We start from the raw sequence: 26,975 nt of genomic DNA, 5'->3' as shown, positions 1-26,975 counted from the left end.
TTTGTGCGTTTTAAATTGCGCGCTGTTGTGAGTGGCGTGATGAGCTCTCGCGCTGGCCTGCTCCGACCTGCCTGGGACGGGAATCGTCCCTCCGGCCACGCTCCCTGCCCAGGGTCACTTCGCCATCTTGGCCTCAAGTGCTGGTGTTCAAGTCCCCCTTATTCTACGTAACAGTGGCCCCCAAACACCAGAGTAGTGATGCTGGCGACCCACAGAAGCCAGACAGAAGCCACAAGTGTTTCCTTTAAGTGAAAAGGTCAGAGTTCCCTCCTTACTTTGGAAAGAGAGAAACTGTGCTAAAGTTGCTAAGATCTACAGTAAGAACAAATCTTCTGCCCATGAAATTGTGAAGGAGGAAAAGGAAATCCGTGCTGGTTGCTGTTGCACCTCAGACGGCAAAGGCTGCAGCCACCGTGAGTGGTAAGTGCTGAATCAGGATGGAAAAGACATTACACTTGCGAGGGGGAGGGGTGAACAGAACACAGGTTCTGACCCGGGGCAACGTATTGTGCCGGAAAGCACTGAGCCCATTCAGACTGCGAAGACCCCCTGAGTGGCTGCAGTCACATAACTGTTATTACAGCGCATTGTTATAATTGTTCTATGTTGTTCGTTATTGTGCTAATCTCTTACTGTGCCTAATTTACAAATTAAAATTTATCGTAGGCATGGATGTATAGGGAAAAACATAGTATAATTGGGGTTCAGTACTCTCAGTGGTTTCAGGCATCCCCTGGGGGTCTTGGACCCATTCTCTCACGGATAAGGGGAGACTACCGTATATTGTAACTGAGGCAGGAGCACCTTTTTTTGTCTTGTTAATCCTCACCTGAGGATATTTTTCCACTGATTTCTTTAGAGCAGGGGTCCTCAAACTTTTTAAACAGGGGCCAGTTCACTGTCCCTCAGACCGTTGGAGGGCCGGACTATAGTTTTAAAAAAAAACTATGAACAAATTCCTATGCACACTGCACATATCTTATTTTGAAGTAAAAAAACAAAACGGGAACAAATACAATATTTGTATTTGCATGTGGCCCACGGGCCGTAGTTTGAGGACCCCTGGCTTAGAGAGTGGATGGGAGAGGAAGAGACAGAGAGAGAGAGAAACATTGATATGAGAGAGACACATAGATTGGTTGCCTCCCACACACGCCCCTACCAGGAACCTTCAAATGAGGTACAGGCCTGTTGGGGACAAGTTCTCAGCCAGGACTTGATCCCTCTGGGGGCAGGAAATTGGAAGAACACACGAATGACAATAGGTAGGTGGGACATGCTTTATTAGGAGCAAAGCAGCCACAACTGACTGTCGTGGCACCTTATACACGCGTGCACACACACACACACAGGCTCAAACTAAAGAGGCCTCGTGCCAATTAGTGCCACCAGAGCCACATTAACATAAGCAGGTTACGTAAAGGTGTGCTACTGCTGAGTCCCTGCCCCCACGCATGCGTAGGGCAAAAGGGGCCTTTAACACAGCAATACTTACTGCTGTGTCCTTGCCTGTACGCATAGGGATGGCGAGCAGGCCTTGAACCTCTGGCGTACTCTGGGCCCTTGACTGGAATCAAACCTGGGACCCTGAGCCAACCGGCTGCTCAGCAGTAGCACCTTCTTGTACATAAATCTTTGCCTGAGTCTCTGTGTCCCAGAAGAAGAGTTGCAACCAAAGGCCTCGACTTTCCTATTTATTTTTAATGTTTTTATTGATTTCAGAGAGAGGAATGGGGAGAGAGGGAGAGAAACATCAATGATGAGAGAATCATAGATTGATTGCCTCCTGCACGCCCCCTACTGGGGATTGAGCCTGAACCCTGGGCATGTGTCCTGACCGGGAATCGAACCATGATCTCTTGGTTCATTGGTTGATGCTCAACCACGGAGCCACCCTGGGTGGGCACGGCCTTGACCTTTTTAAAGGCTCCTGTAGGTTGAATTGCTTTTCTGCACATCGGGACCAATTCATGTCCACAAACGGGGATTAGGTGGCATGTTTTGCTGACAGAAAAAGAGAGGCCGGGAGAGGTCACGGGGTCTGGCCCGAGATACAACGAGCAGTGGTGGAGCTGGGCTGGACCAGGCTCGGGCCCCTGCCCCTGCTCCATCGAGAAGGCCACGGACACAGGTGCCCTCAGTGAGGGGCCGACGTCAGGGACTGACCCAGGTTCTACTCCTTCTTTCATCTCTACTCAGAGGTTTCTCTCTCCAGCTGGTCTCCTGCAGTCAGAGGGGTCCAAAGAGCCTGGAAGAGCTGCTTGTTGGGGTGGGGACAGAGGGAGGCAGCCCCCCTCCCCCGAGCCCCCCTGGCCTGGCCAGTTTCTCCTGAAGGAGGGTCTGGGGTGGGGCGGCTGAAGTCTCGGTTCCTCCTGGGCTTCCTGCAGGCGCCTTTCACTTCCTGCGCTGCAGCCTGGCTCCGGGTGGGGGCGGGGGGCCCAGCTGGCACGGCCGGAGGAGGAACCTGACCCTTTCCTCCCTCTGTCTCCGCCAGGATGGCCCTGCCAGGCACTCGCCTGTAGAAGCTGGTGCCAGCTCTCTGGGCCTGTCTCCCCATCTTCAAAATGGAGCCCGAGGGCCACCAGCTGTTCAAGACGAAAGAGGTTAGTCTAGTCGGGCAGGCCTGGCTCAGCGGCTGAGCGTTGACTTACGAACCAGGAGGTCACGGTTCCATTCCCGGTTGATTCCCAGTCCGGCCATATGCCCGGGTTGCGGGCTCGATCCCAGTGTGGGGTGTGTAGGAGGCAGCCGACCAGTGATTCTCTCTCATCATTGATGTTTCTCTCCCTCTCTGAAATCAATGAAAAAAATTTTCCCCCCCAAAATTAAAGAGGTCATGTGGCAAGTAGGGTCTCCACCTAGGCGTGCCTCCCCCTCCTCCCTCCCCCGGGGCACAGGCGCCCCTGCCCAGCGCCCCCAGCCTCCAGCCTCCCCTCCGGGAAGTGGGTTTCTCAGAGCTGGTCTGGGCTCCCGGCTCAGCAGTTACCACCCCGTCACTCACACGCCTGCTTGTGCCTGGGCCACTCTGAGGTGCTGGGAGGTCAGCCCAGGCCTGGCCGTTGGGTCCCAGTCTGATGGGAGACAGGGCAGGGCGCAGGGACAGCACAGGGCGATCCCACAGGGCCGGGGCGTGAACCAAACAGGGGGTGACGAAGCCAGCCTCCAGGGAGTGCTGACGAGTAGGAGGCCTGCCCTGAATCCTGAGGCAGTTTTCCGGCTGGATTCTGTCCCCGGGGGGCTGTGTGCTGAGGTTTGGAAGCGAGGGAGCAGGAGCAGGGGAGCAGCTGGAGGGGTGGGCAGCAAGGCCTGAGCCCCAGGCCCGCGGGGACAGCCCCCCTCAGGGCACCCGAGTGCCCCTCCAGCCCACCACTTGGTGCCTCGCCCTTGCTTTCCTGGGGCCCAGGCCCCTCTGGCATTCCTCTGCGCGGAATGAGCTCCTATTTGCTCTGCTGGGGGCGACTCCGGCCAAACTGAGAGCTGAAATCTGACTTCTCTCCCATCTGCGCCCCTCCCCAGCCGCCCGGTCCTGCCCGGGTCACGCGGAGAGTGTGGGGGAGCCAGGCAGCCCCAGCTCTGCCCGGACTCGAAGGTGCGGAGGCTGCGGCAACGCCGCGGGGCCCAGCGCCCAAAGGGTCTCGGAGCATCTCCACTCCTTTGAGCTGCAGAGGATCTGGGGTCCAGCCCCGACGTTCAGGCGGATCCGGGAAGGTTCCGGCGAAAGTTACCCGCGCGGTTCCAGCGATCAGCCAAGCCGCACCCCGACTGCCAACCTCTAGGCGCGGAGCCGCCTCGGTTCCCAAAGGGAAGGGCCGGGCTAGAGGCTCGGATGGGGGCGGGTCAGAGGGAGGCGGGGCTCGGAGACCCCCCCCTCCCCGACTTGCAGGAAAGGGGCGGAGCGGGGCCCAAGGGAAAGGGAGGGACCCCGTGAGCCGCGGGAACGTGCCAACCGGACCGTCTCCAGACCTCTCCCCACGCGCCAAGGGCCCCGGACGCAGGGCATGGCCCGGACTGTGGGGCAAGGGGTTTCCGCGGGCGCAGGACGTCTCCCCGAGTTTTGGGCTCGGAGCTGACCGCGCAGTTGTGTCCCAGGACCCTGCAGGCGGGGCGGGCTGTCCCGATGGACGCGCGTGTGCCCCCCGCCTCCCCGTCCTCTCTGGCTCTACTCCCGCCCTTGGTCTTGAGGGCGGCCGGCTCCGGCCCTGCACGTTCACTGCGGCCTTTGGAGGGTCCTGAGGGGAGACTAACGGGGTGCTCCAGGCAGACGGATTAGCTGTGAGGGCTGCAGCCCGCAGGGAGGGGGGGCGGGGGGGGGGAGGCGAGGAGCTGGGGAGCGGGCGCTTGGGGAATTGGGGCAGGAGGCTGAGCCCCAGCTCCCAGTGCCCCATCCGATCCCCACTCGCTCAGGCCTCGGGAGCCCAGCACCCCCTCCTCCCACAGGCAGCTGGAGCCTGAGTCACCAGCTGCCTCTCCGGGAGACAAAGGAGCCCAGGGCCCTCCCCTCCGGACCCCCCTCCAGCCTGGCACCCATCTGCCGAGCAGCGAGCCCAGGGCCTCTGCCTGCAACCCCCGCCCCCACCAGCCAGGAAATGGAAGCAAAGCGACCGGGAGCGAGGCTTTGCGACTGCGGATGGCCCCTCCGTGGCAGCCACCAGCTGCCCAGCCCAGCGGTGAGGGCCCCACCGGCCGCCTGTATCTGCATGCTTCTCAGTCACCCATCCCTGGCTTCTCCCTGAACCCTGCCCAAGAGGTGCCAGCAGCCCATCTTGCCGATGGGAAAATTGAGGCCTAGACAGGTCGCATGGCTCTATTCAAGCAGAAGTTGCAATGGATGTTATTCTGGCTCCAAAATGAAGGAGTTGGCTCGCAGGAGTCGGGGTGCCTCGGGCACGGGCCAGGTGTTGGGTCAGGTGTGGGTGTGCGGTCAGGGTGCAGGAACATGCCGGGCCGCGGGCCTCCAGCTTCTCCCTCTGCTCCTACTGAACTGGCCTGAAGGCTGTGCAGGTTCCAGGCCAGACCCCGGCCCTCCCTGGGTCTGTGCCTTCACAGCAGCCGCTTCCCCTCCCTGGGCCTCAGGTTTCTCTCTAGGAAACGCCTAACCCCCTGGCCCAGGGCTGGGCAGACGGGCCACCCCCATCTAAAGTGGGGACATTGAGGGCCAGCAAGGCTTTCCCTGAGCCACCGCTGGGCACGGAGGGAGGGCTCAGCAGCGAGGAAAGAACATGTTTTCGCAGGTGCATCCACACTGACACACGTGTGTACATATGTGCCTGGTGCAGGGAAGGCAACCGTAGTCACACCAGCCCCGGACAGGCACACTCACTCAATTTCATGCGCACGCAGACTCCCGCACACACAAGCAGCAGCTGGGGGGTGGGGCAGGTGCCCTTCAGGCTCAGAGACACCGTCTCCTGCCCGCCCTGTGGGGCTCGCTGCAGATGCCAGGGGTTATTTTAAGCTTGGATCAATGGACAATTTTTGGTGACACAGGCTTGGGGGGTGGTGAGCTGAGGAGACAAGAGGCAAGTGCTCTGCTATGGAGGGAGACCCCAGGCCCAGGGAGGGCAGCCTGGAAGCTGGGCTGCTCCATGTCCACACCCCCTTGCCCGGCACATGGCTGGGTACCTGGGGGGGGGGGGGGTGTCAGCTGGATAACTGGCCATCTCCCAGGCTCAGCCAGCCAGCTGTGGTCTGTCTTTGCCTTTACTCCCTCTTGCCCGCCACCCCCAGGCTGTGTGTTCATGTGCAGAGAGCACTGAGTGCCTGGCATGGGTGGACCTGGTGGATGTGGGCATCTCTGGTTGCTGGCTGGCCACTGAACCAGACTGAGCTGGGGAGGAAGCGTGGATGTGGGAGGAGCTGGAGGTGGGAGCTCAGTCCTGGGGGTGAGGGGACTGGACTCTGCTTCTTTGTCGGACACATGGAGAGGGGCTCTGGGCCCAGCAGTCACCCTGCCTGGGAAGAGGCCGCCGTCCCGGAGGCAGAGACAAGCCTCTCTACACCTCGTGCCCAGCAGGAGGGTGGGAGAGGGTGATGAACCGGCCGCCTTCGGAGCCCTGGTGACTTACAGGGCAGCTTGGCAGAATGTGTGAGGGGGGTTGTGCCATGGAGTCTATTTCGAGGAATGCTCCCCAAGGAAGCAGGGAAGGATGCATCAGCAAATATAGCTACAAAGTTCTCCACAGAATAACAACGGGAAGTTTGACATCAGAAAGTGAACTGAGTAAGGGAGCCAAATATATGGTAACAGAAGATGATTTGAACAACAAAATAAAGGTAGACTAAACACCAGTTCCAAGATGGTGTGTAAGCTGTGACATATCTCAGCATCAGTTGTCCCTGGTGAGGGGATGAAGGTGATTTCATTTCATCCCTTTGCTCATTTATTTTCTTTTTCTCAAAGTCTGTAACAGTCTTTTAATAGACCAGGGTCATCAGGGCTGGATCTGAGGAGTGTTGTGTTGGGGGGTGGAGCGGGGGAGGCTGTCATTGGCCAGGACACAAGCACCCTGAGGGGGTGTTGCAGAGAGCTCACCCCGCTTCCTCTCTTAGCCCACTAATACCTGAAATTAGTCTGTCAGCCCTTCGTCTCAGCAACAGGACCTGATCCTCCTTAAAATGTAAATCCTCCTCCCTCTTCTCCCACCTCCTCCATTTTTATAAGCTGATCCCAGTCGCTGAGTGAAGAGAGGATGCAAAGGGGCGCGGACCCTATGAGCCCGAAGTCTTCACGTTATAGAGACTAGAGTCATTCATTCATTCATTCATTCTGCGGATATGGGGGAGGCCTGCGCTTTGTGGAGACACTGGCAGAACTGAACCCTCTCCACATCCCCATGTGGACAATGGGAGGCACCATATTGACCCCTGCCTCTTGGAGGGGGTGCATAACATATCAGCCCCCTACGAAGTGGTTTTTTTTTTTCTTTCTTAATGTTAAGATGAGAAACAGAGGCAGAGAGAAGCAAAGAGCTGCTGCTTGGTCGCATTCGCCAGCTCCCGGCCTGTCCACCTGGGTACCCGCCCCAGCACCTGGCCCAGGGCTTGTGAAAGAACCAGAGGGCCTGCAGGGGGCAGGACAGAGGGTCCGCCATGGCCTCGCCCCCCCTTCGATGGCAGGGGCCGACTCGGGGTGGTCCCCCTTACACACAGGGGGCCGGCCAGGCCCAGGCCAGCGCGCCAGGTGCGGGGACACCCCAGGACCCCAGCCCGGCGTCCAGGACATTCTGGGACCGGGGCGCGAGCCCCCAGGTTAACGCTGCGCCCCAGCAGCGCGGCGGGGACCCGTAGATGCAGAGCGGGGAAGGGACCTGCCTCCGCTCTCTCCTCTCGGTCCCGATCTGAACTGACGGAGGGACGAGGACGCGGCGGAGGGGCGGCGGGCGGCAATGACCGCCTCTCCCGCGGCTGCTCCGTCCGCTCACCTGGGAGACGCAGGCGCGCGCGGCGGGCCGGTGTCCGCAGCCACAGTCCCGAGTCCCGGGAGGGCCCAGTTGCGGGGAATGATGGCGGGAGGGGTCCCGGGGGGCGTCCCGGCCCCGCGGGCCCCGCGCCCCTCCCGCCCCTGGCGGCGCCGCGCTCCTCCCCGGATCTGCTCGCTCCTTCCCGCCCTCCTTCCCGCGCGCCCTCCTCCCCCGCCCGCCCAGCCCGCGGAGCCGGAGCCGGAGCCGGAGCCGGAGCCGCAGCCAGAGCGCGGGCAGCGGAGCGGGCGGCGGGAAGGGCTCCGTCAGGCGGCCCGCCGCCCCCGCCAGGCCCGACCCGCACACCCGCTTCGGGGCAAGGCTCGGCCCGCGCGCAGGTGAGGACCCGCCTCCCGGCCCGGGGACGTCCCGGGGTGCGGACCGGCCGGCTCGGGTCCGAGGTGAGCCCGGGCGGAGGACGCTCACCGGCCCCGAGAGCAAGTGGAGCCCACCCGGGCCTGGGGTTCTCGGAGGCGACAGACGGTCGAGGAGGCAGCCGGCCCCCCGCGATCCCTGCGGCCGCGGCGCGCGCCATGCGAGGGGCGTTGTAGCCGAAGGTGCGGGCCCGATGGAGCGGGCCGGGGTGCGGGGGCCGCGCGGGGGCCACGGCCCGGGGCTCCGGCTGGCGCTCGGGCTGTGGCTGCTGCTGGCGCGGCCGCCGTCGGGCCGCGCGGGGGCCCCCGAGGCTCCGGAGCCCGCGGCCCCCGGCACGGCGGCCCCGGCCCGCGGCGACCGCTGCCGCGGCTACTACGACGTGATGGGCCAGTGGGACCCGCCCTTCAACTGCAGCTCCGGCGCCTACAACTTCTGCTGCGGCACGTGCGGCTACCGCTTCTGCTGCCACGACGGGCCGCGGCGCCTGGACCAGAGCCGCTGCTCCAACTACGACACGCCGGCCTGGGTGCAGACCGGCCGGCCGCCCGCGCGGGCCCGCGACACCGCCGCGCACCGGGACCCGGGCCGCGAGCGCAGCCACACGGCCGTCTACGCGGTGTGCGGCGTCGCCGCGCTGCTGGTGTTGACGGGCATCGGGGTGCGCCTGGGCCTGGAGAGGGCGCACAGCCCGCGCGCGCGGCGCACGGTGACCAGGTGAGCGCGCCCCTCCCGCCGGGACGGCCCTGCCTGCCCGGGGGCGCCCCCTCGCCACCCTCCATCCTTCGCGCCCCCCTGGAACTCTGGTCCTCTTCCTCCGGGTTCTCCCTCCCCGTCTCTGTCTCCTCCACCCCCCACTTCACGGAGGGAGACAGCTGATACCGCCCTGTCTCCCCTTGACCTTCCGGCGGAGCTGGGTGCTGGGCCACCTCCCGCGTGTGGGCGGGGAAGGCCGGTCGCCCGACAGGGGGCACCATTTCCGCGCCCAGGGGAGGGGGTCTGGGGTCCGAGCCCCATTAGCGGAGTGGGGGCGTGGCTCATGTCCTGTTGGGTGTCTTGGGCCCCGAGGGAATGGAGGGGGGAGGACTGTTCTGCACCTCCCTTGGCTCTCCAGCTTCTCCCCTCACTTTTCCCTCCCTCCTTCCACCCCTTCCCTGCCCTCCCATAACTGTGACTCAGGCCTGACCTTTCCCTGGGGTTTCAGAAGGCCCCCCCAACTCACCCCACTCAGTACCCACAGGCGAGGGTCCCCTGGTGCAGAAAGGGGATGGCCGCGTGGGAGGCCTTGACAAGTGCAGGCTGGGTGCTGAGCTCTGTGTCGTGGGATGTGCAGGTCCCAGGGTCCCTTCCTCACTCAGGGACTCGGGGATTCTGACCCTGGAGCCCTCAGCACACCCCACACTCACACGCCCGCCCCAGCCACCCTCTTGTCCTGGTCCTTGGCCCTCCTCACTCCAGTCCTGTCGCCCTTGGGCACGTAGGCTGCTGACACTGTAGGTGACAGGCTGGTATTTAGAAGTGACAGTAGAGAGAGGCCTCTCTGCTTGGGTGGGCCAGCTGTGGACGCTTCCCTCTCCCAGGCCTCAGGGACAGAGGAGAGCACTTCGGTGGCACTCCACTGGACCCCCTGTCCCCAGACCATTGAGCCCACGCCTCCCAGATGGCTGCAGGGCAGAGCTGGGGCTGCCTGGGACCCTGGCCTCCCGTGTCTGTGCTGCCTTTGTGATGTGGGGGCTCTCGGCCTGGGTCCCGATGCTGCAGGGGCAGGGCCTGGGCCTGGGCCTGGGCCTCGGGAGCTTGGAGTCCCTCCTGCTGGGTGAGGGGAGAGATGGAGCATGTCCTTGACCAGAGTGGGCAGCAGGAACGGAGGGCTAAGATGGGATAGATGGGGTGGCCGGGGCAGCCTCCTGACATGTTCACCTTGAACCTCCTCCATCGGGAAGCAGGTCCGGGGAACTTCAGGAAGAGCTGGCCCAGCCCTAATATGCGCTGTGGCCGGGCAGTCCTTTCCTCTTTAAGCTGCAGGCCCCCATGTGCCCTGACTCCCTTTTCTCCTCTGGGGAGACCTGGAACCCAACTTGAGCTCATGGGTGGGTGTGTTGTGAATCCCTGTGCTCTGCCCCCCCCCCCCCCCCCCCGGCCCGCCCCCAAGTCTCACCTGTAATTCTGCCTGTTGAGACTGATGGTTGGTCAGGAAAGGCTCCGCAGAGGGCTTGGAGGGGAGCTGGAGGCTGTCTCTAGAGAAAGTCTGTGCAAAGGCCTAAAGGCATGGGGATTGCTCAGGTGTCTGGGAGAGCTGGCTGAGGGGTGTTTGTCAAGAGATGAGAGAACACAGGTGGGCAGCCGAGGTGTGGGTGGGGCATGAAGGTCAGCTCAGGTAGGCGTGGGCTTTCAGACCTGCCACGCTGCAGCCAAACTGCCCCGGCCCAGGTGTCCCACCCGCAGTGTGCTTCTTCACGAACCAGCCACTGGAGGCCCAACCCCAGAAGGAGGGTCAGACGGAGCTAGGAGAGAATCATGGGTTCCGGGCGCTGAAGCAGCTGGGCTGAAGGCTGGGTCTGGCTGTCTGCTGGGAAGGCTAAGTTAGGTGCTGTCACAGCTGGGGTGGGGCTGGATGTCCTGGTACCAGGGAGGCCACTGCCCAAGGTCACACAGCCTTTGATGCTGGGCAGCCACAGGGGCACCTCCTGACTGCCCTTCCCTTCTGTCTGTCCTCCATGCCGGTGCTGGCAGTTCTGTCCCAGGACCCAGCAGAAGCCCCTGCCGCAGGAGGGGAGTTAGGTAGGCCGGCTTTAGGCTTCCTGGAAGAGGCCTTCTGGCCAGGTTTGAAGAATGGGCGGTTTTATGGGAGGAGATGGAGGAAAGGGTATTGTCGGCAGCAGCAGCCGGGGGAGCGAGGTCCAGGAGACTGATGGGCTCACAGAACTTGTGTTGGGACAGGAGGCTCATTTGGAGGGTTTTGGGGAGTGGACTCCAGGAAGGGGGCAGGGAGGGCTTGGAAAACAAGCTGGCCCTGGTCATCCGTGGCCCCATTCCCGTGTCCTGACCTGCTCTGTGAGGTGGCCATGTTGGGGCCACGGGTTGTGCCTGGCAGTGGAAACTAGAGGTGTAAGGTCAATCACAGAGAGAAGGGAGGCCCAGAGAGGTTGAAAAAGCTGCCCAGAGCCGCACGGTGAGGCAGTGGTGGTGGGAGCTGGCTTTTGATAGGCAGGGCCTGGCCGATGGGGCAGCTGGAGGCTGGGAGGCCTGTGCTCCCCACAAGCTTCTCCCCATCCTCTCCTCACAGGACACTGACGGAACTTCTGAAGCAGCCAGGCCCCCAGGAGCCACTGCCCCCGCCTCTGGGCCCGCCTCTGGGCAGCTGTGTCCAGGTGCAGATGGGTGATGGCCTCCCCCGAGGCTCCCCCCACAACAGCACAGGTGAGTAGGCTGGTGGGCGGGCATGTGATGACGTACAGCGCAGGCCTCCTTGTCTGACATGGGCCTGGGAGCCAGGGAAGGGTGTGCCCGGAGGAAGAGGCTCTGAGCAGACGGCTTCCAAATGGAAATGAGCTGCGGCCTCTGCAGGTGTGTGAGTGGGAGCTGGGCAAACTGGTCAGCTCTCCTTGGTGGCGATAACCCCCTTCCCCACCCCCACCCCAAGGGGTCCTGCAACCTCTAGCCTCAAGGACTCTGTGAGGAAGGTTCCCAATTGATTCAGGGATCCCTGGCTCCGCTGTGGTTCCAGGCTCAGCACCCTGGGGTCTGCCTGGCCAGGGTCCTCTTGCAGGCCTTTCCCTCCAGGCTGAAGCTTCCCTCTTGGCCTCTGATTGTAGAGTCGGGCTTGACTGCACCCCTTGTCCCCCCCTGCCCCCTGCTCTGTGGGTTCTAATCCTGACACCCCCTCCATCGCCATCAGCCACCAGGAGCAGGTCCAGCGTGGGGGGGAGGGGCTCTGCCTGGCTCAAGCTGAACATGCTGGCGAGTCGCCCATTAGCTCAGCACCCACTCAGGACTGGCTGCTATGCATGTTACTATAAGCCAGACCCTGTTACGGGCGCTGGAGATTCTGCCACGAAGACAGGTTCCACTTTGTCTCACCCAAATGGCCATCCAACTGAACTGCTGCTGGGAGAGGCTGTGGGAGAGGGTAGTGTGGGTAGTGTGTCCCCGGTCAGCGGGCTGAGTCTCATCTGCCCCCTTCCCGCTCTAGACAAGAAACGCCACACCCACGTGCCCCTGGGGTCGGCGACCCCGGGACCCCCGCGTGGCCCGCGGCTGCAGGGCAGCGGCAGCCTGACGCTGCAGCCGGACTACGCCAAGTACGCCACCCTCAAGGCCGCCACGTTCAAGGCCTCAGGTGAGTGGCCGAGTTTGTGCGAGGAGCGCCGGGCCCACCGGGTTGCAAAGATCCCAGCCTTGCGGGTCGGGCCTCGGGCGCACCCCACGCCCAGACTCCGCAGACTGGCAGCGCCCCCTGCGGCATCCAGACCCCGGGCGTGGGCAGCCACGCATCAGACCGCCCCTCCCGGCCCCGCCCCGAGGCGCCGAGGCCCCCCACCCCCGACCCCCGCTCTGTCCCCACAGAGGCCGCCCCGCAGGACTTCTACCAGCACTTCCCGGCGCCCGCCTCCGCCCCGCTGACCCTTCCGGCGCGGCCCCCGCGGCCCCCAGAGGACGTGTCCGCGCTGCTCGACGCCTGCCCCTGGGCCCCGCCCGGCTACGTGCCCCACGCCGGCGCCGCCCCGACCGGCCACTGCAAGGCCTGGACCACCGGCCGCCCGGCTCGGCCAGCCCCCCGCGGCCACCTGGCGGCTCAGGCCGGCCCTGCCCCCCGGCGGTCGGGCCACCCCCGGCGCGTGGAGAAGCTGCCCAAGGCCTTCCGCCCGCAGCCCCCTGGCCTCTACAGTTGCGCGGTTCGTGGACACCTGAGCACCAACAGCAAAGCAGAGGTCACCGTATGAAGACGGGGCTGCTGGTTCTTCGAAGCATTCCCTCTACCAAGGATCCGCCATCAGCCTGGTCGGGGGGTGGGGGGAAGGGGTCACGGGGGCTAGGGGCACCCTCCACCTAAGTCCAGCCCTCCCGCCTGCCCAGGCTGGACTGGGGGCCTTGGAGCCTGTGGGGCTAAGAAGGGGCCTGTCCTGGGGGTCCTAGGGCGCGGGTTCCGATGTAAATAAACCCTTTTCTGTGGTTCCCATCCCCCAGAATAAAGGAGCCCCAGCTTGGCTCTGAGAGGGGCTGATGGCAGGTACTGGTCACTGACTGCACAGACGGCAGTGCGGGCAGAGGGCACAGCATATGCAAAAGCAGAGGACTGTTCCCCAGAGCTATGGGGGTGGGGGGTTCTAGGAGCCGGAAGAAGTGGCTGGAGGGGGTGGTAAGGGCTGAATGTCCACAACAGGGGACCCAGGGGAGAGGCAATTAGCCATCTTGAGGCTCCCGCACAGGTGAGGGCTGGAGGGTCCATGCCCCTGACTGAAGGTGAGCACCCCCTCCAGCGACCACCCACTCTACAGCTTGAGTTGGCCGAGCCAGGCTGATCTTCATTGACATTGTCTGGCGTTGGGCCGGCCCCTGGCTTGCAGGCCACTTGGTCAGCTTGGCCCAGAGCCACCCCCCTAATGGGTGTGGGCAGTGGGCCCGGTGGACAGCTGGTGCTCAGGGTGGCAGAGCCTGCACCCAGTAGCTGCTCTGGAAGGAAAGGGGATGGTGATGCTGGACCCTGAGCCCTGGCAGTGCCCCCACAGGGGTGCTCACACCACACATGCTTGGCACTGCCAGCTCTCCCCTTTCCTGCCAGGCAGGCTCCAGGCACCTGCTGTGGCCCAGGGCAGTGCCAGCAGCCTGTGCGCATCGACTTTCTGTGACAGGTACTATTGGGGAGGCTGAGGGTTGGGCTGTGCCCCTTGTGTGACCTCAACAAAGCCACCCAGTTGGGCCTTTGCCGTCTGTGTACCCTAGGCATGGGATACTGTTTTAATAAAAATGGCCCCCGTTTGTTGCCGTTTCTTTCATTTAGGTCTCACAGAAGCTCCGTGGGTGTATGGCTTTACAATAAGGAAAACTGAGGTTTTGAGACCTAAGTAGCTTGCCAAGGTCCCTCAGCTGACTTGTTTCTGGCTCCCCCATATTCTCTGCCACTGTGACCCCATGGTGGCATGGCAGGCGGTGGGCAGTGGGAGGAGGGGAGGTATGAGCACATGTGTTGGTAGAGAGGGGCCCCAGGGTGCAGGCAGTCTCAGACCTTCCTCCCGCTGGCTGGGCTGCCCTCAGGCGCCAAACCCAGCAGCTCTTCACCTGCAGGCTGGTCCACCTCAGTCTAAAGGCCGTTGAGGAAACCAAGACCCAGAAGCCCCAAGAGCAGAGCCAGAGCCCATGTCCTGCTTGCTGTGAGGGCCCCGATGGTTTGTGGGGGAGACAGCTTCACACCCTCAACCCAGAGTGGGGATGGGGTGCTCCAGGGCCTCTCCTGAGCTGTGTGGAGCCAGGGGAGGTGGGTGGGTACTGAGTCACGTAGCCAGCCCAGAACCACAAAAAAGAATCAGGTTCCTGGGCGCATCGGCCACCCACAATCACCCACCTGGGGACAGGCCCTGGCTGTGCTGTGCTGGGGGAGATGGCTTCTACCTCTCTGCTCCTTCGAGGTCCCAAGGACCCTGGACCTCCATCCCAGGGGCCAGGGTATGGCCATGGGCATGACCAGCAGTGGGAATGCTGCTTTGAGAACTGTGGGCAAGGACCAGCTGCAGCTAGGCCCCTCCTCCCCTTGGGACAGTGTGGCCTGCTGTGACTGCTTCAGAGAAGACAGTGGCTGAGAGAGCTGAAGGGCCTGGGCCCATTTCTCAGCCAGGCTGGGTGACCATGAACTTCAGGCCACAGCACTCCATCTCCAATGGGCTCAGCTCTCCTGCCCCCACCACTCCTTGTGGTCTGGCCCCTCATCAGCCTCACAAGGCACCTATAAACCAGCTAACAAACGTATGGGGACTGTAGCCAAAGGCATGGATGTCACCCCATTCTGTAGGCATGCACGTGGAGGCTGAGGCCACCCAAGGTGACCCAGCTGGGAATTAGAGGAGCTGGACTTGGATGTGACTTGTGGGCCCGTGAGTCTCCTCAGTCTCACTGCCCCTAGGGAGGATGGGAAACTGAGGGGCAGCCACCCAGTAAGGGAGAGATGTGAGAGGGGTGAACTCAGGGCCTAGCACCCCAAATCCCCAAGAACTGCTGCTGTCAGCCAACCAGCCAGCTCTGTCCTGCACGCAATGAGCAGGCCCTGTCCCAGCCGTGGAGTGCGTGCCAGGCAGCCAGTGTGGAAGGAGGGCCGGGTGCATGGGTGGGGGAAGGAAGCTCTCAGCACAAAGGGAGGGGCGTCCTCAGTCCCTGGCCCACTGGAGGCCAAGCCATGCAGCCAGCTGGCTAGTCACCACAGCACACTACAGACCCTCACACACCTCACACTGGGTGGTACCAACCGGTGTTTATTGAATAACCTGCATCCAGGACATGGTGAATGATTCCACATCAAGGCTGCCATCGGTGTATCCCCCTTTCAGTGAAAAACAACACCCTCCCACCCCTAAACAATGAGAAAAGGCACAGTATATACACGTGACACAAGGGCCATACATGACAGTGGGAGGGGAGGGTGGAAGAGAAAGGAAGTGGGCAAGGTCCAGGCTGACCCGTACTTATGTCAGGGTGGCCCCCGCTGTATGCATGCGCCAACCTGTGCCGGGCCCCTGCCCCCTCTCTGCCCCAACCAACCTGAGGGGATGGGAAGCCAGGGAGGGAGGCAGGACAGCTCCTCTCAGCGTCCCAGCAGGCTCTGGGGTGCCAAGCAGTCCTCAGGCCCCGGAGAAACCACCTCAGAGGAGGCACCAAGCCAGGGATCCCGAAAAGTGGGACCACTTTTCCTCCCAGGACCCCCATCAAGGCAGGGGCCTCATTCCTGGTGCCCATCCCAAAAAGGGGCTTGTCATTGAGGGCTGGTCCCTACCACCCTGGCTTATTTTCAGGTGAGGAATTAGGGATAAAAACAGACCATGGAAGTAGGAGTTGGGTGGGAGGGAGCTGAGAACCCACGCTGAAGACCCTGTCCCCAGTCCCAGTGGTGGCTTCATCTCTCCCAGTCCCTGGGCCTACCCTGAGCTTGGGCCGAAATCCCAGGGGGTGGGGGAATGGGAAGGAACAGGACAATTAAATAAGATACCATTTATTTTTTAAAAAATTAAAAAATAATGCCGACATTATTTCATCCATCCCCAGGCGTGCCCCCTGCCTCCCTACCGCCTCCCCAGGGCTGGGCTCCCCTCCTCCCTGGCTGTCCTGTGTAATAAAGAGAAAACAATGAACTGGCTTTGTCAGGCACAGGGGAGGGAACGCAGACCCAGGGAGAGAAATAAAGATGCCACAGCAACTTAGTCCTGAATCACGGCAAACCCAAGCACACTGATATAAAAACATTCGTATAAAAAAGGGGAGAGTGCGTGCTGGGCACCGTGCCAAGGGTGAAGTGCTCTGGTGCCCAGACACCCGTGTCCCCCAGAGGGAAAGCCTGATAAAAACAAGGAAGCAGGAAGGGGGAGAGACGGAGAAAGAATCCTGGGAGGGCTGCAGACCGGCTGGGCCGCCTGGAGCTCCTCCTGCTGCTTTCAAGTCAGGGTCCCCCCACTTCCTGCCGTCCTTCCACTCAGGGCCACTGGGCCCTGGACCATCAGCATCTACCCACATCAGCTATACGGGGCTTTGCTTAGGGGTCCACTGGCCTGAGGTGGTCCCACAGCCTTGGCAGGTGACACCTCAGAAGACAAGGCTCATCCCCCAGCCCCCAAAGGGAGGAGGGAGAGAGACTGAGATAGAGGAGGGAGAGGGAGAGAAAGAGAGGAGGGAGAGATTGAGAGAGGAGAGAGAGAAAGAGGAGGGAGAAACTGAGAGATAGAGAGAGGAAGGAGAGACTGAGAGATAGAGGAGAGAGAGGGAGACTGAGAGACAGAGGCAGTGGGCCAAGGTGGGCAGGGCCCAGTGGTCAGGAGGCGGCGATGGCGGTGCCACCCCCCAGCTTGACAATCATCTGCTGGCAGTCGTTGGAGGAGCGCCGGTCACCCACCTTCTCCAGGGTGCGGGCAGCCTCAGCCAGCAGCACTGCCCGCTGGCCCGGGGAGGAGAGGAAGGAGAGGGGAAGGTGGCGGCAGGCCAGCAGGATGGCAGTGGCCCGCTCTCGCTGGCCGGGCCAGGCGTCCACCTCTCCTGTGAAAACGAGGGACAGATGTTGGAGCTGCTCGCTGAGAGCCCACTAAGATGCAGGTGCTACTCCAGGGCCTGATGCGGACTCATTTCCTCATCCTCACACCGCCTAGGTCCTAGTTTACAGGCGAGATGAGATGAACTTGGCCGGCATCACTCGGCTATTATCATTGGCACCGAGAAGGAGCCGTGAGTCTGGCTCCAGGGCCCATGCTGCCACTCCGGCTCCTGCACTGGGACATCCCCAGCCCCCCTCCCCACTCCTGAGGCTGGACCCACAGCCACCCGACCCCCACGTGCCTTCAGAAACCCTCCCAGGCAACCCCATCAAGTCAGGCTTTGGGCTCCTCTCCTCCGCACACCACCCCTGAGGACACTGCTGAGGTCAGTGCTGGGCGGGCGCCTCCCTGCTCAGGCAGGGCCCACGCCAGGCCTCCCGGCTGGGGCTGGGGCGCTGGACTCACCGTGCTTCGTGCCCTGCGCAGTGCGTCGCCGCAGGCTGTGCTCCAGCAGCTGGTGGGTGCGGGTGGGGCTGGCTCCTGCCATCAGACGCACGGTGGCCTCATGCAGGAACACCTAGGGAGGCAGGGACAGTGAGGCCTCGGTCCTCTCTAGTCTGTGCCCAGTAGGTACAGGTGCCTTTCCCTGCAGCGTGTCATCTGCCACCTGATGACACCCTGTCTCTCCACACCACCTTGCCCTGCTCACCCCTTGAGAGCAACCTCTGTTGTCCTCACTCTGACCCAATACAAGCCAGAGACCTGGAGGAGTGGCAGGAACAAGGGACACAGCACAGGCCAGCGGGCGAGGGCAAGAGCGAGACGAGGGAGAGAGAGGCAAAGGCTACCAGCGACCAAGGCAGCCTCTGGGCTTGGAAGACAAGTAACTGGGTGAAGCCTGAAATCCGTGGAGGCTGCCTCCAGTTTGAAAATAGGACAGGTGAGGCAGGGACAGGAGGGGTCTAGGGGTACAGCTGGGCTGGAGCCAGGGAGGTCCAGGATCCTGTTTCGAATCCAGAAGGTTCCCAGGTGGAAGTCAGCAACTCTTCTATAAATATGAGTCATGAGCTGGGGGTACAGGACCAGGCCTAGGTCTCTAATTTCTTAAACTCTTTTGTGCCTCACTATCTCAGTGTGCGTGGGGATCCCGGGTGCCACCCAGAGGCAGTGGGGAGCCACGGAAGGGTCCCAGCGTGGCTGGGGCAGGATGGCAATGGTGCTATAAGGGGGGCCTCAGGCCAGCCGTGCCCTGAGCAGGCCAGAGGGCCGCCGAACCTTGGGGCACACTTACTGTTTCCAGAAGGTAGCTCTCTGATGATTGCATTTGCCTGCTGTGTGTCCTAGCTCGCTGCACGGTGGCCTCAGTGTAACTTTGTGAGGTCCCTCAGCACCCTTGGGCGAGGGCGGCCTCACTCAGAGCCCATCCCCTCACTAATATTCTGGCCTCCTCACCTGAACTTTTTGAAAATAATCCAGGCAAAACTACGTAGATGGCATTACTCTAATCAGCAGTACAAGTAAAACATTCAACGGAATGATGTGAGTCCAGGAAGCACAGGCCTACAACCCAGAGCCATCGCGAGCGGATGCTACGCAGTTTTAGGCAGCAGAACCCAAGCGCCCAGTGGCTCAGAAGAAGGAGTAACTGCAGTTCTGAGGAGATTGTCACTGTCGCCAGCTGTGAGGAACACAAAGAGGCCCTCGTGTCCTTCCCACTCCAGATGGGGCCGGGAGCCCTGCCCCCGAGCCTGTCTGTGGCCTGTGTGGCCTGCTCACCACACTCCAGGGCCAGGCATACAGCAGGTGCTCAACCCTCGGCACCCAAGCCAGTGTTTGACAGGCAGCGGGGTGACCCCCAAGGACCAACTCCTTGACCCCATGCTGGTGCTGTGCTGGGCCCTGGGGGCCCCAATCTGCCCTCCTCCACCAGGTAGCTGGGTCTCACCTTGCGGTAGGCTGGGCAGAAACTGTGTGCCAGCCTGCGCAGGCTGCCCAGGTCCCGCTGGAAGCCAGCCAGCTCAGCACCAGACGCGTGGTAGGTCTCACCCAGGGCCTGGCTGGCTCCTGCCTGCTTCTGCCAGAGTGCTGTCCGCAGCGACAGGAGCAGGTCAGAGATCAGCAGCTGGACCACCTGTGGGGTGGGTCACAGGGGAGGAGACGGGTGACGGGACAATTGCTGGAGTAGAGGTCCCAGCACTTACCAGTCCTTCCCAGCCCAACCCCCGGCAGCTCCAGGAGAAGGCCACCCTCAAACAAAACCTGGCGCCTCTAAGGGGTCAGCTCAGGGAGGACCTATGGGCGGTGCAGTCACCTGGGACTGATTCTGAGAGCTGTGAGGCTGGACGGGGTCTCCCTCTTCGGGGCCCATTCTCCCACCCAGAAACATAGCCCCAAGGGTGCTGGCAGCCTCTCTCCTTCCCCAAACTCAGCAGAGACTGGTTCTCTCCTGAAGACCGGCAGATGAAAGGCACAAATGAGGTGTGGCCCCCCACAGGCCTTTGGTCTGGGGCCCATTCTGCACAATGCCTGTCCCGTAGGGCTGGCATCTGTCCTGGGTTCACCCAATGTCCTGGGCCACTGGCAACCCCTGGCCAGAAGTGTCAGCCTGCTTGCCGTGGACCAAACTCCAACGAAGGGCTCAGAGTCTGACCCTCCAGGACATACCTCGTCCCTCCCTCTCCGGAGCGAAACCATGTTCCTCCCACAACGCTGCACGTCCAGCTGTGTGCACGCCTCCCTCCCCACTCCCGCCATGGCCCTGCGGGGATGGCCCTGTCCTTGAACAAGGCCAGGTGGGAAGTCTCTCGAGGGCTGGACAGGCCTCTGTGATGCACTGTGGAAACATTGCATGGGTACCACCAGAACATGCAATGCAACTACAATGCACCACAGCTGCCCGTGAGGAGGATGCGGCCAGTGCGCTCAGCGTGCTGTATGCAAGTGAGGGGTGGGGGCCACTCCAAAGCTGGCCTGCAGGGATGTGGGGCTGTGCAAGCTGCCTGGAGCAAATGCAGAGTCCTGGCCAGAAGGAAAGGTACAGGTGGAGCATGCCTGCCCCCAGGACTAAGCAGGGAGCCCACCTGGGCCAACAAGCTGTTTTGGGGCAGGACGCTGCTTGCCTAGCCTCTGGCTCTCGACCAGCTGCACCACAGTGGGGCACCTCCAGAGGAGCCAGTAAGCCCCCACTCACGTGATTGAGGGTGGGGTCGCAGGTGGCCCCACTGACATTGAGGCTGCTCCACAGGTGACCGCTGGCCCTCTCACAGTGGCAGAGGGCACTCTGCTGCACGTCTGCCTTCCCAGGGAGCGAGGCGTGCATGGCTCTGCAGGTGTGGAGGACGGCCTTCACCAGGGGGCTCCTGGGTGGTGAGAGGAAGGAGGGAGCGTGAGGGGGAGCCTGAACAGGTGACCACCGCACCCCAAACTGCCATGACATGTAGGTCTGTTGACTCAAATGCTGCCACAGAGATTCCAGGGCCCCAGCTCCAGATCTGGAGCGCCAGGTGAGCGAGGGTGGCTGCCCACCTACAGCACCTCCTTCCAGCACTCCCCTTCTAGTGAGGGAGCCGGACAATAAATACGGGAAATAAACTCGGAAAGCACAATGGAGGGTGCCTAAAGGGCCATGAAGGAAGGCCGCGCAGAGGGAGCAGAGGGCATGGATGAAGAGCGATCAAGGACGGCCTCTCTGGGAAGATGATATTTGAGCAGAGACCTGAGTGAACTGGGGGAGCAAGCTGAGTGGCTTTCTAGGGAGAAGGTTCCAGATAGAGAAGCAGCCTCGTCCTCCCTCTCACTAGCTCTCCATCTGTCATTTGGTCCCCAGACTGCCTGACCCTTCACCCTGATGGCAACCCAGACCTACTCCCTCCCGCTAACCCAGACGAGCGAGCCTGGAGAAGTGGTCACAGAGGCTTACTCACTCGGTCACTTCCAGGGCCTTGGGGACACGCTCTACTTCGGTAAAATGAGCACGGACAGCCGTGTCGTCTCCCTGGAGCCAGCCGATGGCCATAGTGATGGCAGAAGTCCACCAACGACAGACGACGTCTGGACCTGAGGGGGGATGGTACCAAACGTCCCTCCATCACCCACAGAGACCTGTGAGTCCCGCTTGCGGGAGGCACCTCGTCCCCACGTGGCATGTGCCATTCTTTCTTTCTTTTTTTAAGTACAGACTGTTTTTATCCATATATTAAATACCAATCTGGGCAACAGCAAAATAAGCAGCCTACAGACTCAAAAAATATTTTTTATACAACCAAGACATTATTAATACACGAATGAAACAAATGAAAAGCTAGTCATCATATCCTTAGAAGCTAGACCTTGATTTTAAAAACTTTTCATTGTTTCCTGTTTTCTCTGTTCATGACTTTATCGTAATTTTCTTTCTTTCTTTTGGTCTATAGTAAATTAAATTTACAATCAGATTTACCAAGCCTGTCAAGTCTAAGAAATTTCAGCTGCCCCCCACCCACACCATATACACATCACAGAAATTTATCATTGTGGTTCAAAATAACTGAAGAGTCTAAAGTTTCTTTATTCCAAAAAAATAAATTATATAGCTTTTTGGAACGCAGCACCTGGCCAGGTGTTGCTGCCGACTGCCGGCCATGCTGGGGACTTGCAGGCCCCTGTGCCATTCTTTTTGTTGTTGTTAATTTTCACCCAAGGATATTTTCCCCATTGAATTTTAGAGAGTGGAAGGGAGAAAGAGAGAAACATCGATGCAAGAGAGACACATCAATTGGTTGCCTCCCACTCGTGCCCTGACTGGGGCTGGGGAATCGAACCTGCAACCCAGATACCTGCCCTTGACCAGGAATTGAACCTGAAACCCCTTGGTGCTCCGCTGACCTCTAGCCACTGAGCGACACCAGCCAGGGCTGGCACATGCCATCTTTACTTTCCGGTGATGGGCCAGGGGCCTCTGTTGCACTCTCACATTTCTTTTCTTTTTAAAAATGTTTTTATTGATTTTAGAGAGAGAGGGAGGGAGATGGAGAGAGAGGGATAGAAACATTGATCAACTACTTCCTGCACACCCCTACTGGGACTCGAGCCCACAACCCAGGCATGGGATGACGCTCAGCCAACTGAGCCACACCAGTCAGGGCTGCCCTTACACATTCTGGTGCAAGCATCACCAGCACCTTTTGGCAATATGTATCAAGAGCCTTAAAAATGTTCACTCCTATTAACCTGATAATCCCATTTGGGCAATTTATCACAAAGAAATTGACCTAAAATTGAGAAAAAAAGTTTAACAAAGACGTAGTGTTATTTGTAAATAAAGAGCTGGAAACACCTGAATGGCCAGCCATGACAAATGGTGTTTCCAAAGTACCTGTAGGAACAGGATCATGTTAGAACCTTTTAAAAAAATCCTATATAATAAAAGCCTAATATGCAAATCAACTGAACGGTGGAATGACCGGTCAGCAGGGGGCGGGGCCAGAGAGTGGATGGCGCCAAGTCAGCCAAGGCAGGTGCCAGTGGGCAGAGGGAGGGGACGGTGATGGGGGTGCGGTGACGATGACGGCAGAGGGGCAATGGGGGGCAGGGCCACAGCTGCCCCCTGGTGATCAATGCGCTCCCACAGGGATGTCCGAGGGGGGCAGGCCTAAGCCGTCAGTCGGACATCCCCCGAGGACTCTTGGACTGCGAGAGGGTGCACTGGGCTGAGGGACCCCGCCCCCCCCCCAAGTGCACAAATTTTCGTGCACCGGGCCTCTAGTATATATATTTTTATTAATTTCAGAGAGGAAAGGAGAGGGAGAGAGAGATAGAAACATCAATGATAAGAGAAAATTGTTGATTGGTTGCCTCCTGCACATCCCCTACTGGGGATCAAGCCCCCAACCCAGGCATGTACTCTGACTGGGAATTGAACTGTGACCTCCTGGTTCATAGGTCAATGCTCAACCACTGAGCAACACTGGCTGGGCACATGTTAGAACAGCGGTTCTCAACCTGTGGGTCGCGACCCCTTTGGCGGTCAAACGACCCTTTCACAGGGGTCGCCTAAGACCATCCTGCATATCAGATATTTACATGACGATTCATAACAGTAGCAAAATTACAGTTATGAAGTAGCAACGAAAATAATTTTGATTGGGGGTCACAACATGAGAAACTGTAGTTAAAGGGCCAGAGGTTGAGAACCACTGTGTTAGAACCTTTTAAGTCGTTTTCTCTGAGGCTTAGTTTTCTCAGCTGCAAATTTATGATACCAGTGATTTCAAGATGCCAGTGGAATAGACATGTAAAATAAAAGGCCTAAGAGTGTGTTCTAAACTCTGAAATAAAGACAGGCCATGAGGTCAGCAGTTGCCATAGGGCAGCCAGTTTTCTGCGATCCTTCCTTCCCTAGGGAGAGTGACTACCAGGGAGCATGACACCCCCTTTCTTCCAGCAGCCTCAGAAGCCCAGGAGGTGGCAGCTGATGTGCCATCATCCGGCTGGCATTTTAGAGACAGAAACAAAGAATGTCCTGGTGCCAACTCAGTCAGCGACTGCCCTGTGTCACCCAAGGCCATGGGGAGCTGGAGCAGTACAGAAAGGTCTCTTCATCAGAGAGTGTCAGACCCAAGGCAGCCTGGGGTGAGGTGGGCGACTAGGTGTCTGAAAGGTGAGTCCCCGCCAGCCCCTGGGCCCTGGGCCACTTGCTGCCTGTCTTGTTCTGGGTGTTTGGGAAGGTGGCTGACCTGCCCTGCCAGCCAGGACCCAGGGAAGACATTCACGTGCCACTTCTAGGAGAATCATTATTTCCTGACCCCAGAATGCTGCCAGCAGGGGTAACTGTGGGGAGGGCTTTGGGGGAGCTGTAGATACAAACCTCAGATCCAAAAGATTCGGGTGTGTACTCACAACTACCTGGGGAGGCTGGGATGGTTAAGCAACCCGGGCCCGGGAAGCCACCCTGCAAGATGCTTACCAAGGGCGGACTTGAGCACGGAGCTGCAGGAGAAGGGCGGGGTCACGATCCCCACAGAGTCCACAAAAGAATTAAGCAGTTTCAGGTACTCAAGGGCACTGGAGAACTCACTAGAATGAAAAGAAAGAGTCCCATGTCCATCAGAATGAACACAAGGGCCACACCAGTAGCCTGGCTGGTCAGTCCTCCAGCTCTGAGACCCAATGGCCGTTTCCGGCCCCTTCTCCTCCATGCCAGGCACAGCCTGAGCTCCGCGCCTACGCCCCTCGCACTCTCCACAGGCCTTCCTTCTTCTCATGTTACTGACACCGGCTTCCCTCTGCCTGCCAGGTGGGCCGGGCTTTCTCTTTCCTTCCTGGCCCCCAAACCCGACTCCTCCCCTCAAGGCCCAATTCAAATGGTACCACTCCCAGAACTTTTCTGATCTCTGGGGCAGAAATGCCCTCCCCTTCCCACTCAGGGGCATTTCAGTCAGGACCTGGGCCTTCCTTGTACAAGAATGATCTACCCCGCGAAGAAAAGACTGTGCTTATGAACTATGAAAGCATTAAGAACTTTCAGTAAAGGTCTGGGTCCCCAAGATGTCGGCCAGAGGTGGCTGCCTCTGCTGAGCTCTCCGCATTCCATTCCTCTCCCCTAACCTGGCAGCCCTCCCCACCCGAAGGAAACCACATCCCCAACCTGCTCCGAGAACTGACTCCGCCACTGAGGGATGGGGAAAGGAAAGGGGAAAGTGACACACTCAGCCTGGGAGCGAAGGGCAGCGGCCAAGTTGGAGGAATACATACAAAGGAGGAATTCCATTTCCTACAGGCCCGACGTGAGGGCCTGTTTCCTCCAGGAGCTTGGGCCTCACAGCTGCCCTGGAGCTTCCCGGACAGACAGCCACGGCAGGGCCATCGTGCGGACATTACCAGCTCTCTTCTTCCTGGTCTCCGGCCTTCGTCTTGGTCTGAGGCTTCACCAAGGACTCCACCGCTCGCTCCAGCAGGTTCTTGCAGAAGGCCTGGTGGACCTGGGCAACGGGGTCAGCTGAAGAAATGGAAGCCCAGGAGAAGGGTTAAATGGATTTTTATCCATAAGCCCATTTTGTCTTTACATAGAAAACAGGGTGGGGAGAGGAACTCAAGATATAGCTATCCCATCCATGGAAGCTGGCGGGGGTGAGGGGGTGGGGGGGGGGTGGGAGAAGGAGCCGGAGGGCAGTGTCAGCCTCAGATGCAGAGCCCAAGACTATGCATGGTTGGGGATGGGTTGTGTGTGCGTGTGCATGTACGTGTGCGTGTGCGTGTGCATGTGTTTGTGTTGCCTTGGCAATGAGCTCAGTACTTCCGTTCAAGGCCAGTGGCTGCAAGCCTTGTCAGAAAACAGAAAATGGGAAGGCAGATGGCTGCCCCAAGTCTCAGAGGCACTGTTCTCCCCGAGGCTCAGGAGGAAGCCACCGAGGAGGAAAAGGAGGCGACCGCTGCCTTGACACGACAAGGAAGACCCTGCTCCTGCTTTCCACAGCCTTGTCATAGGACCTGGGGCCAGCGACGGTTCGGCTGCGCTGATTAATCAATAAGGGGCCCTGCAACACTTGCAACAGCTGACTGACAGCTGGAAGCCCCCACGCAGGCCCAAAGCAGGGCATCACCAGCCCCTCCCCTCCCCTCACACACACACACTTGTGAGCCTAAACCGGACAAGAACAAGGAGGCAGGACACTTATAAACACATTCCAGGTGACAAGGTCTAGATCCAGAGCCTCCAAAAGGTAAGAAAGCCAGTGAAAGGCCAGGTGTGGACAAAGCAGATGGCAGGGTGTGTGTGTGTGTGTGTGTGTGTGTGTGTGTGTGTGTGTGTGGCTGAGAGTCTTAGGCTGGCTTTTGCTTTCATCTTTACTTTTTGGTGCTATGCACCATTTTCATATTGAGCAGTGAAGTTATTTTTTAAAAAAAGATAGTGGACGCTCCTCCTCTCCAAAATGTTTAACACACACACACCTGTCCCTGTGGAAATGCCCCTCTCCCCACACCCCCAGTGTAGAGAGGGGACCAGCACAGAGAGCAGAAAGCCACTGGCCACTCAAGTCTGAGTCAACCCATGCAGCCCCTGCCACTCCGAGGCCTGGCAGGTCGACTCCGATCACTGTCAAACACCAGGGACAGTGAGCGAGCGTCTCCCGACGCCTGGAGCCCTGTCTCTGCACCCCTCTGAGCACGTGATGACGCCTGTCGCCTATTGTTCCCTAACAGATCCACATACGTCTGTCTGCTTTCCAGTGGGACCTAGGCCAGCGAACAGCACTCCACACATCCCCGTGTCACCAAAGCGCCCAGAACAAGGGCAACAACATTCTGATTGATGTACGGAGCACGGGCTTGGGCTGTCAGAAGCTGCAAACCCAGCTTAACTGCTGACCAGGCTCACGACCTCCCTAAGCTTCGGGGAAAACGAGACTGGGACATCCTGTGTCCCCATGGGTCCAGGGCACAGTCACCTCACCGTGCTGGTGGGTCTCATCTTTCTCCAGTTCACAGTGGCTGCAGGGGTTCTCACCTGGGTTCCTCTGGGCACAGTACAGACTCTCCTTGGCAGCTGACTTCACTGACCAGCTCCGCTCCATGAAAAACTTCTGGCCAAGGGGGTGGCAGAGCCAGCGCAGCGAGTCAGGGACAGCATTGCGCTCGGGGCCGCACAGACTCTGGGCTCGATTGAGGAAGTAGCTCTGTGGAAGGACAAGGACCACGTGTGACACCGGGGTGGCGGCGGGCGGGGGAAAGGGCAAGGGCAGGGCTGGGACCCTGAAAGTAAATGCCACCCCTGAAACTAGGGCCAGTGGCCCAGTGGCCCGCCTTCAAGGAAAGACCAAGGAAGACTTTGAAAGCCTCGTTGCTGGGCAATTCAAGAGCCAGCAGCCCAGCCCCTTGGGCCTCTCCTCTGCCTGCAGGGTAATGACGTCACGGCCCCAGGAACAAGAACCACAGGGATAAT

At 60.0% G+C, this 26,975-nt stretch overlaps 2 protein-coding genes across 3 annotated transcripts in view; one reads left to right on the top strand and one right to left on the bottom strand.

Moving 5' to 3' along the window:
- Positions 1-7,693: 7,693 nt before the first annotated feature.
- SHISA8 (shisa family member 8) lies at positions 7,694-12,830 on the top strand. The gene is made up of 4 exons (XM_070411221.1): positions 7,694-8,546; positions 11,116-11,249; positions 12,022-12,168; positions 12,396-12,830. Exons 1-4 carry the CDS (start codon positions 8,026-8,028, stop codon positions 12,770-12,772), a joined length of 1,179 nt encoding a protein of 392 aa, XP_070267322.1. The 5' UTR covers positions 7,694-8,025; the 3' UTR covers positions 12,773-12,830.
- Positions 12,831-15,271: 2,441 nt separating this feature from the next.
- Positions 15,272-26,975, bottom strand: part of SREBF2 (sterol regulatory element binding transcription factor 2) — a 57,600-nt gene continuing 45,896 nt past the window's right edge. For both annotated transcript variants that reach the window (XM_070411219.1, XM_070411218.1), the window contains exons 12-19: positions 26,541-26,709; positions 24,914-25,031; positions 24,000-24,109; positions 20,980-21,112; positions 20,247-20,415; positions 19,002-19,187; positions 17,522-17,633; positions 15,272-17,060 (exon numbers count right to left, since the gene is read on the bottom strand). In XM_070411219.1, coding sequence (XP_070267320.1) covers positions 16,840-17,060; positions 17,522-17,633; positions 19,002-19,187; positions 20,247-20,415; positions 20,980-21,112; positions 24,000-24,109; positions 24,914-25,031; positions 26,541-26,709 — 1,218 coding nt within the window. In that variant the 3' untranslated portion in view covers positions 15,272-16,839. The remainder of the gene's footprint in view (positions 17,061-17,521; positions 17,634-19,001; positions 19,188-20,246; positions 20,416-20,979; positions 21,113-23,999; positions 24,110-24,913; positions 25,032-26,540; positions 26,710-26,975) is intronic.

Source organism: Myotis yumanensis, unplaced genomic scaffold (genome assembly GCF_028538775.1).
Source record: "Myotis yumanensis isolate MYYU_CA2020_CCGP unplaced genomic scaffold, mMyoYum1.0.hap1 SCAF_3, whole genome shotgun sequence".
In the NCBI taxonomy this organism is placed as follows: Eukaryota; Metazoa; Chordata; class Mammalia; order Chiroptera; family Vespertilionidae; genus Myotis; species Myotis yumanensis.
Note: the sequence above shows the minus strand (reverse complement) of the source record. Positions and strands in the feature narration are given on the sequence as shown.

Excerpts from the sequence above, each read along its gene's own strand:
- SHISA8 (XM_070411221.1), top strand. The coding sequence starts at position 8,026 with ATGGAGCGGGCCGGGGTGCGGGGGCCGCGCGGGGGCCACGGCCCGGGG. Across the intron at positions 8,547-11,115 it reads GCGCGGCGCACGGTGACCAG|GACACTGACGGAACTTCTGA; the intron begins GTGAGCGCGCCC and ends CTCTCCTCACAG. Across the intron at positions 11,250-12,021 it reads CTCCCCCCACAACAGCACAG|ACAAGAAACGCCACACCCAC; the intron begins GTGAGTAGGCTG and ends TTCCCGCTCTAG.